At 36.2% G+C, this 17,984-nt stretch overlaps 3 protein-coding genes and 1 pseudogene across 7 annotated transcripts; 2 read left to right on the top strand and 2 right to left on the bottom strand.

Moving 5' to 3' along the window:
* The first annotated feature begins 2,133 nt into the window (after positions 1-2,133).
* Positions 2,134-4,666, top strand: LOC121757819 (annotated as a pseudogene).
* Positions 4,667-5,244: 578 nt separating this feature from the next.
* LOC121805247 (elicitor-responsive protein 3-like) lies at positions 5,245-6,376 on the bottom strand. 2 transcript variants are annotated; one of them, XM_042205051.1, is made up of 5 exons: positions 6,231-6,376; positions 5,952-6,017; positions 5,710-5,836; positions 5,506-5,620; positions 5,245-5,429 (listed from the first exon to the last, which is right to left on the bottom strand). In XM_042205051.1, the coding sequence occupies exons 1-5, from the start codon at positions 6,295-6,297 to the stop codon at positions 5,361-5,363; spliced, it is 444 nt and encodes a 147-aa protein (XP_042060985.1). In that variant the 5' UTR covers positions 6,298-6,376; the 3' UTR covers positions 5,245-5,360. The 2 variants fall into 2 exon arrangements, with proteins under 2 accessions (XP_042060985.1, XP_042060986.1); XM_042205052.1 differs by having other exon boundaries at positions 6,227-6,294.
* Positions 6,377-6,742: 366 nt separating this feature from the next.
* Positions 6,743-9,428, bottom strand: LOC121794517 (transcription factor MYB3R-2-like). Of its 4 annotated transcripts, none has more exons than XM_042192713.1 (7): positions 8,970-9,428; positions 8,722-8,776; positions 8,543-8,600; positions 8,312-8,406; positions 8,110-8,213; positions 7,891-8,019; positions 6,743-7,748 (listed from the first exon to the last, which is right to left on the bottom strand). In XM_042192713.1, the coding sequence occupies exons 1-7, from the start codon at positions 9,029-9,031 to the stop codon at positions 7,457-7,459; spliced, it is 795 nt and encodes a 264-aa protein (XP_042048647.1). In that variant the 5' UTR covers positions 9,032-9,428; the 3' UTR covers positions 6,743-7,456. The 4 variants fall into 4 exon arrangements, with proteins under 4 accessions (XP_042048647.1, XP_042048670.1, XP_042048661.1 ...); XM_042192736.1 differs by having other exon boundaries at positions 8,687-8,863; positions 8,970-9,425; XM_042192727.1 differs by having other exon boundaries at positions 8,687-8,776; positions 8,970-9,425.
* Positions 9,429-12,389: 2,961 nt separating this feature from the next.
* On the top strand, positions 12,390-13,108 carry LOC121803725 (BON1-associated protein 2-like). Its single transcript, XM_042203353.1, has one exon. The coding sequence runs from the start codon at positions 12,510-12,512 to the stop codon at positions 13,008-13,010; it is 501 nt and encodes a 166-aa protein (XP_042059287.1). The 5' UTR covers positions 12,390-12,509; the 3' UTR covers positions 13,011-13,108.
* Positions 13,109-17,984: the final 4,876 nt, after the last annotated feature.

Here is a 17,984-nt window from a genome sequence, read left to right as displayed (position 1 = left end):
AATCACTCCGCCACATAAATAATTCTCACACTCCTTTGACTTAACGGTTGAAATATGAAATATCTATAAGATATTCTTTGGTGACATTACAAGATTTTTTTTCATCAGAATTAGCAATGATGATAGAAAGTGAGTGAAGTAAAAACAAATAGAGATAAACAAATAGTTATCAAAGTATGAATTAATTATACTTAGAGGAAGCTAACTCGTGAACAACTAGGTTTAAGAGCTAGCGTGAACCTACTTAGTTAGTCTTGCAGACAACAAAGATATCTTACACACTTTGACACTTTATGTATAACAAATTCGAGGTCGATAGAGATCTCATACTAGGTTGCAACCCATGTTTTATTTATACTCTTATCATACCAAGGAAACCGAACAAGTCCTTAAAGGTTAACGAATTGTTTTGAACCACAATCAAAGAACCCAAAATTCTCAAAAGGAGGAACCAACGTTCAAAGTGTTCATCAAGTTCTTACTTGAGTTTATACATACATTCTTTTATATCTAAATCCACTCTATAAACATCCCTTGAGCTCGACCAAATCGAATTAGTATTGTTCTAATAGTTTGAAACAACCTACAAACCTTATCCCTCATCCAAATACCACCAATATATTAATGGATTGTGTATCTTATCTTATCTTATCTTATCTTATCTTATCTTATCATGATCATACATTTATCATTCTTAGTTTCTGACGCAATAAGAACGTATCATTTTGATTTAGCTTTGGATTGGGCTCATTTAATGCAAAATGTATTGGGCCTATCATTTAGCCCAAGATTTTAGCAATGATTTGGACCAAGCCTGTTTTTAAATTGTCAAGGATGTGAAATTTATTTAAGCTGGAAGCATTAATTTAATACCCATTTGATTAGATTTATGGAAATCAAGTTTATTTTATTACTTTTAATATTTAAATCCTCACTGCAAAAAACACAAACAAGAAGTGAAATTAACAAAATGATCCCTAAAACTTTGAAAATGTATCGTTATTAGAGAACCAAAAATAATTGGCTAGGAGTAGTATTTTGTTTTGTTTCAAAAACTTAGTTAAAAAATAAAAATAAGCTTTTCAAGGACATAAAATAAGGCTATTTTAATCGTCAAGTGTTTCCTCTTCCATGGAGTATTCCTCTTTATAAACTGACCAATCACATCCCTCCGTAAATTTAACTGTTATTTCTATTCCATCGTTCGAATCTTCCCCTAATTTCCAGCTCAAATCCTTATATTGTTAACCTAACTGGTTTCCTCGTTCAAGGAATTTCAAAAGGTAGCGGAATCGACAGTTCCTCGTTTCCTGGCACGCGATTATTGAGGTAAGAAACGGAAATTTTTGCTTTTAAGAGAAGTTGAGCAATTTTTTCATATTGCTTGTTGCATGCATGATCATTCATGCGTAAAGATGCATGCAACATGAAAGGCCGAAGGAGTTGTGGAGTTCGTTAGGTAGTTATCCAGCTGGCGGTGGAGTTAGTTATCCAGCTGGCAAATGAGCACGTGGTATCCTCATGCTAGCTGTAGCTGAGGTGGAGTTGACGTGGCCAAGTGATGTGCAATGCAAGACGCGTGACGAGTGAAGCATGAGTATAAAAGGAAGTCTTAGCTCATTTTGGTTGTTGTTGATAATATTACTCATTGTTGTTCTCTGCTCTAGATTGTGGATCTACTGCATTCCTATCTTCTACTTACATTCATATTTTGTAATCAGAATCTTCTACTTACAATTCCACTTCGTTCGTCTTAGCTCGAATTCTTAGCTAAGTGAGTGATCATTGGCGTATTATCGTGAGATTATTGTGGAGTTACGATCAACATTGGGAAATCACGAGTTCGGATCGTAACATTGCTATTTTAATCGGTATTGGTTCGTCTTTTCCGGAAGTTCAGGTTTCATGTTCAAATTTCTTTATACCTCTGCCTATGTGATACGGTTTTTGGATGTCGTAGAAGGAAATATGGTAGGTTTTGGGTGTTGCTCTTAACGAAAATTTTAGCATAGTTGCTTATTGTTGTTGGATCATGATTATCTTTCCATTTAAAAAAAAATACTAGTAATTTAGATTTTTAATATTCTCTGTTGGAATCTCACGTTGAGTTTCTGATTTGCATGAGGCTTCAATATGTCTTGTAATTATGATGGAAATTGATTATATTTATTTGATGGCAATTTGTTGGACCCTTGTGCTGTCATAGATAGAACATGGTGATCGGCTCTTTAGAAAATTGATATCGTTTTATGTTATCATTGCAGATAGGGCGTCGCTATTTATCCTATTTAAGTTAGCTCTTCCAGTTTTTGTGGGATGTGACCTATCTTCCAAGAGTCTATTGTGGCTAAATCTGATAAATGCATGGATAAGAAGCCTTCCATGGCTAACCGGGACTGCAGTCAACCCTCTGTTTCGTGCAGCATATCTTGCAAAAGATGGTGGGTGGAAAGTTACTTTGGTTATCCCTTGGTTGAAACTGGTGGACCAAAAGCATGTGTATTCCAATAATATCACATTTGAATCAGCTTCAGAACAAGAAACCTATGTGCGCCAGTGGCTTGGTGAAAGGACTGGATTCAGCTCAAATTTTGCAATACGGTTTTACCCAGGAAGAGTAAGTCAAACTATAATATGCGGATATGGTTGTACTGGTTCATCATGAAGAGCGTGGATTATAAAGTTCCACATTTTGCATAGTTTTGATGTCTGCACAGAAATTGAAAAGTCTTACTGTTCAACACCATGTTTTTTCAATGCATGATTTGCAACTAACTACTGTCACCAAATTCCACCTGGAAAACCTATATTCTTACACAAGTTAATCTCATGCTGCAGTTTTCCCTACATAAAAGGAGCATCATCGCTCTAGGAGACATTACTGAAGTAATTCCTGATGAAGAGGCAGATGTTGCAGTTCTAGAGGAGCCTGAGCACCTGACATGGTATCATCATGGGAAGAGATGGAAAATAAAATTTCGACTGGTTGTAGGAGTTGTTCACACAAATTATCTCGAATATGTGAAGAGAGAGAAGAATGGGCAGTTCCAAGCTTTTTTGCTGAAATATATGAACAGTTGGGTTGTCGACATATACTGCCACATGGTAAGCCTCTCCATAACTGCTTAATTTTTTTCCTTTTTTTTTCTTTTATGGAGAAATAGTTTCTATTGTAGTTTCTACTTGCTAATACATACCTGAATTTTCCAATTTAGATATTTAAAGTTTGTACCCGGTTGAATATCGATTAGCTAAGCTTATAATTTTTCTATGAAAGCTATATTTGTATATGACAGAAAACATCGGGCACGATTCTGATTGTTGACAATTAGTATAGCCCGACTGCTAGTTGCTTACATTACACGTCTGGTTCATAATGGTAGGTGATCCGACTGTCAGCTGCTACTCAAGAGCTTCCAAGATCTGTTATTTGCAATGTCCTCGGAGTAAATCCGAAGTTCCTTGAAATTGGCATGAAAAAGAGAGAGCAACAACAATGAGACCCAACCCTTCACCAAAGGTGCATATTACATTGGAAAGATGGTCTGGCACAAAGGCTACATGGAGCTTCTCAAACTCCTATCTGATAACCAGAATGAATTAACGGACATTGAAGTTGATTTGTATGGCAGCGGGGAGGACTCTGATCAAGTTGAAGAAGCTGCAAAAAAACTGGAAATAAAAGTCACGGTTAACCCTGGGCGTGATCATGCTGATCCCTTGTTTCACGAGTAAGTAGTTTACTATTTGGATATAAATTTTCCTGACTTTTTTATTTTTATTTTTTGGAAAAGTGAAAAAATGTGCCTATCTTACTGGTCAATTAGAATACAGTACTGGAACTAGGAGTACACTGACTATGGCCTGCTAAATCTGGGATTTGATGACGTTTATCCGTTTCCAGTTTTTCCAGAATATTCCTTTTGAGTGTGCTTAAGTATATGTATCCAAAGAAAACCATGCACTTTTACATACTTGCTTCTGATGCCTTATTTCTGTCTATATTGCTAGCCCATTCAGTCTTAAATCCTTCATGGTATTTTTATCCATTAAGTGAAATGCCATTGCATGCGTAGGTTGTCCAGTTCACTAGCTTTGTCTCTACTTCCATAATAGGATACACTATGAGCTACTGATGTCCTGAAATTTTCCCATATTCAGCTACAAGGTGTTCTTAAATCCTAGCACAACCGATGTAGTCTGCACAACAACAGCTGAAGCATTGGCCATGGGAAAAATAGTTGTGTGCGCAAATCACCCCTCAAATGATTTCTTCAAGCAATTTCCAAATTGCCGAATGTATGATGATAGTGAGGGCTTTGTGAAGGAAACATGCAAAGCATTGCAAGACCAGCCTGCTCCACTGACAGATGCTCAAAAACACGAGCTCTCTTGGGATGCAGCTACAGAAAGGTTCCTAGAATCTGCAGAGCTTGAAAAGACAGTAAAAAAATTGGAGAAGAAACCCTCAAAGCTTTATATGTCAACATCCTTCAGTTTGAAGAATAATCTTGAAGATGCTTCTGCATTGCTTCATTATGTTGGTACTGCACTCGTGAGTAAGGAACCTGACGAAGAGCAAAGTAAACAGGTTGGCTTGTCAGTTCCTTCAAAGGAAAAGTCATATCCTTCAAGAAAATGGGCTTTCTGATTGCCCGTGTATGTCGAAGTTCTTCTTGCTGCCTTGACAATCTGCTTAGTTTGCTCTACTTAAGATTTGGCAAGATTTCAGCTTTAACTGTTAACAAAGATTGCATAATCTAGGGATAGTTGACAAAACTGATTTCTTGTATGAAGTTTCCTTTCTCTCTTTATGTCTTATTTTGTTGATGTTCCTTGGAAGGGATGATAGTTTTCCATTTTATTTATAATAACAAGTCAATGCAGATAAAGACCTGTACTTGTAATCTCTCCTCTCTTTCTTCTGTAATTATCATCTTGCAGATAATGACCTGCAGAATCATCATCTCGTGTTCTTGTAATGAAATATGTTTCATTTGTTAGGCCAGGGTTGATGTCTGAAAAAGCAGTCAGAACTCAGAAATGTACTAAGATATAAACCTATGTTTCCTCAGCAACATGAAAATCTATGTATCATACAACAAATCCTCAGCTAAAAACCATACCATGCAAGAATATGTCAAACTATTAACATTAACCAAATTGATCAAACAACTTCTAACACTTTATTGAAAACTCTAAATCTGCCACAAACTAAGAGGCAATGAAATTGGTCTCCTCAAATCTGAGGTCTGATAAAAAAAAATCTAAAAACAATGCAGTTGCTACTTGCTACAATGAAATTCAAATACAAGGATCTTTCAAGCGGTAGAAACAGAAACTTCGCATCGTCGAACAAATCAATCCATTGCTGATGATGACTTCCACCCTCCCAGATCCTCATTTGAAAATCCCCTGCTCCGTGTTGTCTGCAACAACAAAGAATGGTAAAATCATATATCCTTTTCAAGAAAAACCAATTAAGACTACATGGTTATATTCAACCTGTTGATTGAACTTGAGGCTGACATTTATCCCTCCACATAATGTCCCGTCTTTGACTACATTGTACATAGTTGATGGCACTCTTTCCGATTCAAACACCGGCCCAAGAGGAATTCTGAGAATCCGAGAAAAGATTGAAAAACCATATTAGAGAACGAGAGTTTGTACGTATACAGAAGCAGATAAATTAGGCGATTTACATACGTCACTTCACCAACAATGTCATCAGCACTAAGAGTGTCTTTATCCATTATCCTGATCTTTAGTTCCTTAACATCCCTAGAGATGGCAAACATGAAGGTCTCGTTCCACGTGGGGGACGATCGTTCAACTGCAAGCCAAGATTTTGGGTGTATCAACAGTTGTCATTCATCATCAGTTTAAAACATGCATGAATGAATAACAAGTAGATACATTCATGGCCAAGATTGAGAATGAAAACGCACCTGATGCAACTTTGCTCGTTTTCTCTTGATCTTGGCATTTGATTATGGCATAAGCATCTGTGCTGGCTGCCAGGCACCAAAATCAAACTAATAAATTCAGTGCATGAGATATTTTTGTTCGAACAATGTTGTTATTGTCGAAATTGTTGTAATATTGCAAAAAACAAGAAAAGATGATCAAAGATAGATAGATAGATCACCAGGAATGGGATTTTTTTATCAGATCAATAGATCTTACAAAAAACCATCACAAGTGAACGTTAAAGAGATCTCACATACATAAAAAATCTGTTTTCTCCAAACCATTGGCGTCGATAAGAACAACTTCAAGCGTTCCCTGCGGCATTTTGGACTCTGCAGATATGATACACAGAGAGAGGAGAGAGAGAGAGAGATGCAAGATGAATTTGAAAATACGGTTGAGAGGTTGTTGGATCCCTCTCAGTTTTATACTTATTGGATATCCTAAAATTACATTGTTCTGACCAAAAATGGAAACTTTATTATTTTGATTTTCAAACAATAATACTTTTATTAATTACTCTCATGAAAGTTCCGTTTGGCAAAATAATTTATACTATGCTAGTTGTGATAAGTCTAAAAACATGAAAACTAGGAGTAGTAGCTAATGCAAAAACCACCATTTTCAGGAATCATCTTCATTAAACACACCAAAATTTATTGGCGTAAACATTAATATTCAGCTGTCAATATCCTACATTATTGTAAGTTAGGTACTCCTTCATTTCTTGGAAGTTTCTGTTAAACATAACTGATAAACACAACCACCATAATCATAAGTTAAAAATACTTATACTAAAAATCACAATGCGGCAGCAAGCATCACATTGTTTTGCAGCATTGGCTGATATCAAGAGCTACACAAAGCAGGATTCTCATAAAACCTGATCACAGAAACCCTCTCAATAAAAGATCATTTCAATCTCATGCATCGCCAAATTCTGTTTCAAATCCCCACAGATTCAACGGCTGCAAGCTTCTCAAGCTTTGAGAGAGAAAAGTGCAAGTATGAACATCATCATCATCATCATCATCATCATCTACTTCTGGGACTTGATTACCTCCAGTGCAGGAACGCATCCGTACAATATCTGGATAGCGTGTTTTCTAATAATAGACGGCACATTATGGTAGCTCATAGCTGCACTCCTCAGTATGGCCCTAGCTCTGCTGTATGCATCACCTGGCAGTTCCTTTTCATCCCGTCTTGGTCTTGGCTGTTGGCGTATGTAGCTCTCAGTGCTTGGAAACCTACCAGTCGACAAGAAGATATCCAAATCCGCCCGCTGAATTGGCTCATAGCATAAGCCCGTGTATGACCCCTCCGATGAACTCGCAGGGTTATCACCACCGTCTCCTCTTGGTCTAATTCGATCACCATTATCACATACAAGAGAAGGCATGTGACACGGATGGTCTTCACATAGTGAAGTAAAACCTCGTATTTCTGTCTTTCTAGTACCATGATTCAAGGCCTTTGAATCTTACAGTCTTGGATGGTCATCCATGATCACAGTCTTGCTGGAAGTTGATGGCACTGCATTTCCTGAAGCAAATGATAAATTGCTATGATTTCCATGAAACAAACCGGAACTCAACTCTATGTTGCTTGATGTTTGGTTTGCTTCTGTGGAATCGCAAGCAACTTGTTTACTATTGGTTTGCAAAGGAGGTACATATAATCGAGGATGATTTGCAACGGAGCCAAAGGCAGGATTGCTACAGAGTCTCTTCTTCAGAGAGCAGTTCCAGTGGTTTTTAACCGAGTTCTCAGTCCTAGTAGATTCAGAGAACAAATCAATCAGATACATTTAGTCCTAGTTTGAATCTTACACAAAACGCGTTGCAAAACAAATTTCATAAGCATCATAACCAATGATTGAACTGACATAAGCTGGATTCTTGAAAGAAAAAGTACCTGCCAGGTAAAAGCTTGGCTAATATGGACCATTTGTTCCCATATTCAGCATGAGCATTGATCAGAGTCCTTTCCTCCTCGTCTGTCCACGGTGCCTTAATTATCTCAGGCTTCAAATGGTTGCACCACCTAAATAAATCGCGTGAATGTTACATCTCTCATAAAACAAATGAGTATCTTAACACATCAAGGGCATGTGCAAAACTGCAACTAGATAACCTTTCCCGGCATTGCTTTCCCATCCTGCCTGGAAGCTGTTCCGCAATTTCAGACCATTTCTTCTCACTGGACCTCTCAACCAACTCAATGAGAATGGCGTCTTCCTGCAGAAGTCGAACAACAAGATAATGTCACACTTTTGAAGAAATAAAGACAGAACTCCTTCCATTTTGTTGCATAGAATATAGGTATATGGTATGACCTCCTTACTCCATGGCCCTTTAACCAGGCCGGGATTTATAACTTTCTGCCAACGATGCAAGCACTGCACATCCGTTCGACCAGGGAGGCATCCAGCTGCAAAACAAATTCGCTTTTCAAAATCAAACTCATTGAGCCAATAATCTCAACTAGGGAAGCAGCATCAGTTTCATTTATAGTATCATTGTATTCAGCTCAAAGATCAATTTAAATGGAAACCATCAAAACTTGCCTATTTTCTTCCACGACTTCCCTTCATATTTTTGAACTGCGTCTTGCAAAATGTTATCCTATTTCACAAAAACAAGACATTATAGTTGAGAATCAACAAGGTTTCAGACCAGTACATAAATGAATATCAGGATCAGAAACGAACATCGTACGAACACATCAAACAAACTAATTAATCACCACTTCCTCTGTCCAGTTTGCCTTGGATGATCCCCTTGTTGGACCAGACAATTTTCTTGAGTGATTATCATAAACATGAAATGAACGTCATAAAGGGCTTATAATCAATCAATCACAGACACAATATAGCTGCAGTTTATCACTGGCAAAATCACCAAAAACATCAGCAGCTGTAACAAATGAATTACAAATTGTAAAAAATTGAAAAAGAAGAGAAGAAAAACAAAAACCCATGAAAGGAAACATACTTATCATCATCATTTCTGGCACCCTCTTCTTCTTCTTCTTCTTCTTCTTCTTCTTCTTCCATTTCTAAGCACACAGTTGATCAAACTGATTAGCAGAAAAACAAAACACACGATTTAATCAATGATCCAGATCGAATTTTCATAAAAAGATTGGAAATTTTTAGTGCCCAAGTCAAGAAGCTATATATAAGCAATATGCAGAACAAATTTTGGAATGGATTGTTAGAAAAATGAAGCATAATGAAGGTAAGATTAGCAGCATGTTGTGTAATTAAAGAAAGGGCTCAACAGCTAGAAAAAAGGGAGCGAGAAGAAGAGAGAGTCCATGGAAGGAAAGAGGATATATGCACAAGATTACAACTTTTAAGAGTTTGAAATCAATAGAGTTTTGTTGGATATTGGAAAGTACGGATATTCTGGGAAGTGAGAGAGTGACTTTCACTGGAGAGGAGAGAGATAAAAAGGCGGTGAAAATTTCGCGGGAGAGAGAGAAATATGCACACACATTTAATTATTTTATAATAAACAAATTTAATATTTTAATGTTATAATTTAATAATTAAAATATAGAACAGCATTCCCTGCAGCAGAGAGAGATTGAAGAGAGAGAAGAGTTAATGGATAATGTGGAGCTACAAGAATGGCTTACCAAGATTCGAGTTAGCTCTTCTGTAAATTTCAGAGCCACAAATCTTTTTTTCTTTTTTATAATATAAATTACAAAGTATGAGAAGATAGATATTATTAAAATGAAGATAATTTTAGTAAATTCAATAGTAACGATAACTTCTATATATATGATCATCAATTTACAGCCAAGTTCATTGAAATTCTTTGACGTTTTATTGTAAGGTGCAAATGTCTCTAATATGGGGGACCTAGCTTCATTGGAAAAAAGAAATATTCTATTAATTTTGTCCAATATATATATTACGTAAATCATTTAAAATTGACTATTTTTGTCTTCTCCAATCTCATTATAATAACGGATCCAAATCCAGCAAATTTAGCTCAAACCATATTAGTAAATATTTGGAATCAACTGTAATATTGTACTATGCTCAACAAACTTTTATTTAATGTGTTTCTAATTGTTCTTATTATTAGCTTAATCATATAATGCTTTTAAAAGTTTAGAAATATATTCGACTTTATAAAAAAGAAACTTTCAAAATTAAGCTTTAATTTATAGAGTCCTCTTAACCAATTTGTTTCTGCTTCCTCTGTTGTTCATCATTAATCCGGTGGTCAAACATTGTTGTCTACATAAAGACAAGGGTTGGTCGAGCCAACTTCATTCGCAGGTGGGGCAGTCAAAATTGTACACATACTTTCACATATACATACAATACATTATTTATTCACTAAATATTTATTTTCAAAAATTTCCTAAGTTTTTCCAAATATTACTCCCTTCGGGCTCTGTCCACCAATAAACTTCTCATGTTGTCATTTTTGTCTATTCACCAATAAGTTTTTCATTTGTTTTTTTACTATTTTTGAAAATAGACCTCACATTCTACTAATTTTATCTTAATCGCATTTCATTATATATAAAAGTAGAACCCACCTTCTATCAACATTTTCAACTCATTTTCTACTACATTTGTTAAAACTCGTGTCCGATCAAATTGGACCTTATATCGATGGATGGAGGGAAAATATTTTTGCCCCCTTTGAGACCTCAAGGTTGTCGTGGGATCAACGAATTGATTAATTGTGTTTTCTGACGGTACTTGTCGTCGGCATTGAGGTCGGTCGATCTCCCGATCTCTCATGTATATATCCATATCTGCTACGTAATATCTAAGGATGAATTATAAAAGCATTAACCTTCTAGCTCTTTTATGATTAAAATAAATATTTTTATACATTAAAAATAAAAAATTAATGTAAATTATAGTAAATCCAATATCTAAATAATCAATACGGAGTAGATATATAGGGAGAGGCCGAGTTAGGGTGATTTTAGTTTGACAAAAAAACGTATAATCTATATGATCGAAAAACTAAAAATAATTCTTTATTTTTATGAGAGAATAAATTCTTATAGCCCACATTTAAAGCGCGGATTAGCATGATAACAGTAAAATGAAGAAGAAATAGACAATAAAAAAATAAATGATGAATAACACGAAAGAGATTCTATGGAAACGTAATTTGAAAGTTGGAAAAGTTGAATAAATAGTTAGACCAACAACTGCATAATGTATTCGACGCAAGTTCACGTTTAATGTGCAGCGACTTCTACAAGGTTGACCTCTCTTAATTAGGTCAATATACTACTCCCTCTCCGTCCAAAAAAATAAACGAGAATAATCAGCTGCCACAGGAGTTTTAATAAAAAAAAAAATCGAATATTAATAATTCAAAATATATATTGTAGGTAACCGATAAAATAGAGCTAATGATAGTACTATTATAAATAGAAAAAACGACAAAACATATTTATTTATATGGACGAAGAAAGTAGTTATTCGTAGTCTCATGTTCGATCAAGTATGACTGAGTATTCGGTTTTCAATTCATTTATTTTTCAAATCGAACCAAATCAAAAATTCAAAATTTTGTGAAAATTATAGTCGAGTCGAATAGAAATATCCAAAAATTCAAACTCAGAAAATTGAAATCCGAACAACGGAAAATCAATCTAAAGCAAAGAATCAAACACAAATATATCTAAAAAAACCTGAAAAATCAAAATTTCCCGAAAAACTGAAATTGCACGAATATATCCCTAAACAAACAAAAATCCAAAAAATTAATTTTCTATAATTATCATAATAATATACTCCCTCCGTCCCACAAAGATTGTCTCATTTTTCCATTTCCGTCCGTCCTACAAAATTTGTCTCATTTCACTTTTTACCATTTTTGGTAGTGGACTTCATATTCCACTAACTCATTCCTATTCACAATTTATTATAAAACTAATATATAAAAGTATGACCCACATTTCACTAACTTTTTCAACCCACTTTTCATTACATTTCTTAAAACTCGTGTCCGGTCAAAGTGAGACAATTTTTGTGGGACGGAGGAAGTATATCATATCGACTAATTAACAAAATATCAAATGGTTGCAATATTCATAAAATCTTAATTTTATAACATTTACAAATATGAACCAACACAAATTGAGTTTGTTTTAGGTATAATATAATATTAAAAATAAATTTGATTTTTAGTTTTCATACATCCCAACAAACCGAATAAAAAAATTAAAATCTGCCAAAATAACTACTCCATGATTTTAGAAATTTCAAAATATTTGAATGGTCATCTAAGTAAAGAGGGAGGGCAAATATTAAATAAGGCACACGCCAAATTAGAAAAATAGGTAACAATTTGTTACCATATCTAATTCGCCGAAATACCCTTCCCCTTTCTTCCACCCTTCTCTCAACCTTCCCCCCATCTCCCTTCTCTCCCTCTCTCCGAATTCATATAAACTTCACTTCCACAAACAAACAAACATTATCCAATTTTAATCTCCACACACACACACACACACACACACTCACTTTGTGAAATAAAAAGATGGCAAAAAAGGGTTCGCCATACGAGATCGAGGTAACCGTCATTTCCGCGGAGGGTTTGCGCCTCAGCCGAAATCAGCCAGTGAAAAAGAACTCGTACGTCGTCGTAAGATCCGACCCGTTCAACACCCGGAAAACGGGTACGGATCGCGACGGCGGGAGCTACCCTGCATGGAACGAGAAGCTGCAGATGGAGCTGCCCGCCACTGCCCGTTTCCTCACGGTGGAGGCGCATTCGGGCAGTCGCCTCGTCGGGGCGGCCAACATACCCGTCTCCGACTTCGCCGCCGCCTTCCTGCCCCTTAACTACTTGAGCTTCTTGAGTTATAGGCTCAGGGATGCTCATGGCGGGAAGAACGGGATACTCAATTTGTCGGTTAAGGTCAGCCGCCGCCCCGGGCCCAGTGGCTCTGCGGAGCCATGGCCCGGGGTTCCCGTGGCGGCGGATGGGAAGGCCGGGGTTGTGACGGGCATTCCGGTTGGAAAAATTAATCATGTGTAAATCAAGATAGATGTATCCTAAAAAATATTGGGATTATCTTATGTAGCATATGAAATGTTCTATAAGTACTTCGCCCATAAATTTATCATTTTCTCCAACACGCTTAATGGCCATTTGACAAGAAAGTTGGGATTAGGCAAAATATGATTTTAGATTAGACTACTTCATTGTCTTAAAGTTATCTACCTCACCAAATAACTCAACCATGTTTTAATTAAAACATGTGAGTACAATTCCTATTCAGAATAGTTTATTAATTTAAAACATGCATGTGCTAATTAAGTAGCTTATTACAAATAGAAAATCAAAATATTTATCATGAAAAAATACATAAAATATTAAAATTTAGAATTTTTAGTGCCAATTTTTTAAATTGTAAGAGAATTTTACCAAAATTCTTTTTTTTTTCAACAAAGATTGGATGTTTCTAAGTAATTATCCACATTGACGATACTGCAGTGAGTGCTGATTTATCTGGAATTTGGAAGATTACTTGCAATGTTGTTTATTAAGGGTCAAATTGTCCATAGTAGAGAATGTCATTTTCATAATTTTATCTTATTATAAAATGATTGTCCCACGTATTATGGAAAAAACATGTAATGCTCGATGACAGAAGATAAAGATTTCTAGTATTAAAATAATTTAATATTCACCGCCGCACTTGCACTATCAATCATGGCAAGTTATTAGTCGATTTTTAGGAGTTCTGTAATTAATAAATTGCATCAAAATTATGATTTTCTATATCAAATTCGGATTTATTCCTGTAAATTACAGAATCATTGATTAATTTATTCATATTATGCAATCAATTAATAATTTCAAAGTAACATGACTTGGACAATACTTGATTATTTACTTGTGTGACAATATCAGATCATATCAATTTAAACGATATACGGAGTATAATTTATACAATAAAATAATGTTATACTATTACACTACTTTCCGTCTCACTTTTCATTTTTTGTTACTTTAATCATTTCTTCATAATATAAACCATAATTAAAAAGTGAAATGATTTCATTTAAAATGATACAACTTCGTTGCGATGCCTATGATATTGTTGTAAGACGCAAAACAAGTCACTTAATTATTAATCAATCAAAGTCATCGACAAAGTATATACAACGCGCCAAGTTACCAACACAGTTACATTGTTAACCGGTCTACTTAAGTAGTAGTACATAAGAGCACCCACAATCATGCTCTTGCCAACGAGTACGGTTATAGGCCCGGCCCCACTTTTTCTGTCTGCTCTTAGGCAAGAGCACAACACTCACAGCTGTGCTCTTTCGCAAGGACGAGCACAAGAGTCTCACCATTCTATTATTCAATTTAAATAAAAACATTTCCATAATATTAAAATTCATTTAAAAAAATCGAAATAATATTACAAAGTACAAATAAAATAAAAAAGACATAATTAAAATCCTAAAAAATAAAAATTACATAATTAAAATACTAAAAATTAAAAATTACATAATTAAAGCTAAAAATGTCCCGTGGAAGACTATTCATCCAGCGGCACTACCCCCAATTATTTTTGGAGGCCCAATATCATGGTCTCGTGTGATCGAAGTTGGGCGGGGGTCATAGTTGACCTATCGGCCATATTGAGTTGGGCCAAAATCCCCCCCCAACGAGTTAGTGGGGGGTGGAGGTGGCGCATAGGGCACGGGAACGGGAGCGGGTTCGGGAGCATCACCGGATGGAGTCGCGGCGCAACGGCGGTTGGTCGCCGCATTCTTCCTTCCCTGCGGTCGGCGTTGGGAACCGCTCGGGCCGGCGTTGAGGCTACCCAAGTTAGCTCCGGCGAGTTGGCTAACCACGTCTTCGGAGCCGGCGTCGGATAGGGATACCGACCTTGACCGTTTGGAGGAGCCGCTAGAGGAGGATGTTACGTCTCCCCTATACTTTGGATGCGACCGCGTCTCCTGCCAAATATTGAGGTACTTGAACGGCTTGTAGTTCATGGATTGGTAAGTGTTCATCGCGGCAGTGATGACGTCGACCTCGCTCCGGCCGCTCCCCGCCGACCGTTCTTCCTAGAGGTAATAGCCTTGGAACTTTTGGATTTCTTCGTTGACTCGGTAGATGGTGTTGCGCACCATACTCTCGTTGTGCTCGATTGTTCCCGCCGGCCAATTTTCATTGTACCGGTGATAGATGCGCCACCAATAGTGATCGTCGGATTGGTTCGTGCCAACCCCCGGATCTTCGGAGATTGACAAGAACGCCTTGAACAATTGCTCCATCTCCGCCGGAGTGTACGGTGTGCGGACACTGCGAGTAGGAGGAGTCGGAGTTTGGGAGGGGGCGGTCGACCTCGCTCTAGGCTCGGGTGTCCACCCGTATAGCCCTTCGGGGGCATCTTGGTCGTCGATCGGATAAGGCCGGTAGCCACCCGGAACTCCCGAACTTTGGGTTTGAGGATGTGCCGAAAATTCCGTTTCCTGACTAGGAAACCGTTGTGAACCGAACCACTCAGGGTTCCAACCGTGGGAGCCGGGGGGTGATCGCCGTCGCCGGACATTGTTATGTTGTAGGAGTGGAAGAAAGATTGAGAATGGAGATGAGAGAATGTAGATGAGAATGGAAATGAGAGAATGTAGATGAGAATTGTGTAGTGTGGTGTGAATTTTTTGGTGTGAAAGTGAGGGTATTTATAGATAAAAATGTGTATTTTTGGGGAAAAAAATTTAAAAAAAAATAAAAGTGGGTAGAAAATGGTAGAAAATGGATATATTTTTTTTGGAAAGTGAGAAAATATATTTTTTAATCGGTTTTTTAATTAAAAACCGATTTAAAAAAAATTCAAATGCAACAGCTATGTCGTTGCCCAATCAGCGCGGGCCATGTCACCTTCTCGCTAGCACGGACGTGCTCGATGCATCGAGCAGCGTTGTGCCAGCGGCGCGAGCGCAGCGGCGGACGACGTCTCCGTGCCGTTGGCACCGACGGACGCTGTCCTGCTTAGGGGTGGGTAGGTACGGTATACCTTACCGAAACCACCATACCGTATACATTACCGTAAATTCGGTATGCGAACAAATCATACATTTACCTTACCAAAATTTCCGGTGTACCGAACTTCGGTATACCTTATTTTTGGTATGACCAATTTCCATACCGATGCAGTACCTCATTTTTGGTATACCGTACTTTTGCGGTATAGTTTACTTTCAACATCAATGAAAATCGATAATTTGAGTTTATAGAATATTATTTATATTTTATTTAAAAAATATATATATTACATATATTTTATTCATAATTATATTTATATTTCACAATAAATTTTATAATTTTATACTATTAAATTTATATTTTACGGTATATACCTTAATTTACGGTACATACCGAACTTCGGTATGAAGCGGTATACCGCGGTATATGAAAATTCATACCGTTACCTTACCGAAAGATTTCAGTAAGGTATTATACCGTACCGAAAATCACGATATACCAAAAGTTCGGTATTTTCGATATTTTTTCAGTACGATAAGGCCGGTATTTCGGTATTTTCCCCCAGCCCTACTCCTTCTCACCGTTGCAGATGCTCCAATCCTTTTTTCTTTCGGATAAAAAAAGAAGAAAAAAAAAACAGACGAAGATGTTCCCCTTTCTGTTACGACACTTAAGAACCAAAATACATATGCATGTAATGTTCGAACACAAAAACAACTCATAGGCATATATCTATAATATATCTACTCCATATATAATATATACTCCATATGAAAGTTAAAATGATTGAAATTATCTAATTAAAAGATAATTAAGTGGGAACGTATAAAAAAACATACAAAAAACTTGATCTATTTCTATAAGATGAAAAGGAACTATATATATCCATAGCGAAACAGAATATACATTATGCTTGTCATATTCAAGCTGACCAAATCCAACTCCAAACGAATACAAGACAACCATGGCCTATCTAAGTTTGTCTCTAACGATCAAAATCAAACCTAATTCATCATGGCTTTCTACATATATTTTATTCTATTTAATATATATTGACATATTGTTATTTGATTTGTCAATAATTTTTTTAATAGAACAATTTAGGTAGTATATCAGTTCCTTTTTTGAAAAAAATATCACATTCGCAGTACTGCCCCACTGCACCCCGACGTGTGGCGTCGACAACTCATGACCCGACTCATATCTAGGTTTTTTTCATTCTTCGTTTATTCGCTCGTTTAATTACAATACTATCTTTAATATTTTATTCTTTTCACTTAACTTTTAAATAACAGCTGTTAAATATTGTGCCTAAATGACGCGTCTCAAGTAGTCTAGGACGGGAGGAGTATATTAGTAGTACTATATTAAAATATGCAATTCCTTTCATGGAATTGGGCCTTTAGAATTAGAATTGGAGCCTTCAATTCCAAATCAATATTTAGTACCACAAATAATCTAGATTTGGGGTTAAATTACAATTCAAATTCCTTTCAATTCAACAATCTGAGTTCTATCTTAAAAGTAGATAATTATAATTCCAAATAGTTATCAAATTAGGTGCCTTCTTATAGTACACACTACACATGCACACACACTATACTCACTTGCACACACACTATCCTCACTTGCACATGCATACACTATATAGTTTCTTCAAATTCAATTTCATATCAAGTACATCATTTTTATTTAACAAAGGATTTGGAATTGAGTAACTTAATTCCTTCAAATTCAATACCATAGAATTCTAATTTCAGTTCAATTCTAATTTTGCTTAATAGAACGGTGGACCCATCATGAAATTGAGATGGTTGTAATTTCAGACAATATGAAATATATGACGCAAATAAAATGTCAATAATAGAAGTAGAAGTAACCATTTAATATGTCCGAATGTGACAAGTTAGATCAACTTGCATAGGAGAAAGTAGAACAATAGTATGTAGTCAAAAACGTTGGATCCCTTCCTATTCTCATTCTCATAAGCACAACACAAAA

The sequence above is a fragment of the Salvia splendens genome, chromosome 1, assembly GCF_004379255.2.
Source record: "Salvia splendens isolate huo1 chromosome 1, SspV2, whole genome shotgun sequence".
Classification (NCBI taxonomy): domain Eukaryota; kingdom Viridiplantae; phylum Streptophyta; class Magnoliopsida; order Lamiales; family Lamiaceae; genus Salvia; species Salvia splendens.
This window is presented reverse-complemented; position numbering and strand designations above follow the sequence as displayed.

Excerpts from the sequence above, each read along its gene's own strand:
- LOC121794517 (XM_042192713.1), bottom strand. The coding sequence starts at position 9,031 with ATGGAAGAAGAAGAAGAAGAAGAAGAAGAAGAAGAAGAGGGTGCCAGA. Across the intron at positions 8,020-8,109 it reads GGAAAGCAATGCCGGGAAAG|GTGGTGCAACCATTTGAAGC; the intron begins GTTATCTAGTTG and ends CGATTTATTTAG. Across the intron at positions 7,749-7,890 it reads GCCAAGCTTTTACCTGGCAG|GACTGAGAACTCGGTTAAAA; the intron begins GTACTTTTTCTT and ends TGAATCTACTAG.
- LOC121805247 (XM_042205051.1), bottom strand. The coding sequence starts at position 6,297 with ATGCCGCAGGGAACGCTTGAAGTTGTTCTTATCGACGCCAATGGTTTG. Across the intron at positions 6,018-6,230 it reads GGAGAAAACAGATTTTTTAT|CCAGCACAGATGCTTATGCC; the intron begins GTATGTGAGATC and ends GGTGCCTGGCAG. Across the intron at positions 5,621-5,709 it reads GACATTGTTGGTGAAGTGAC|AATTCCTCTTGGGCCGGTGT; the intron begins GTATGTAAATCG and ends TCGGATTCTCAG.
- LOC121803725 (XM_042203353.1), top strand. The coding sequence starts at position 12,510 with ATGGCAAAAAAGGGTTCGCCATACGAGATCGAGGTAACCGTCATTTCC.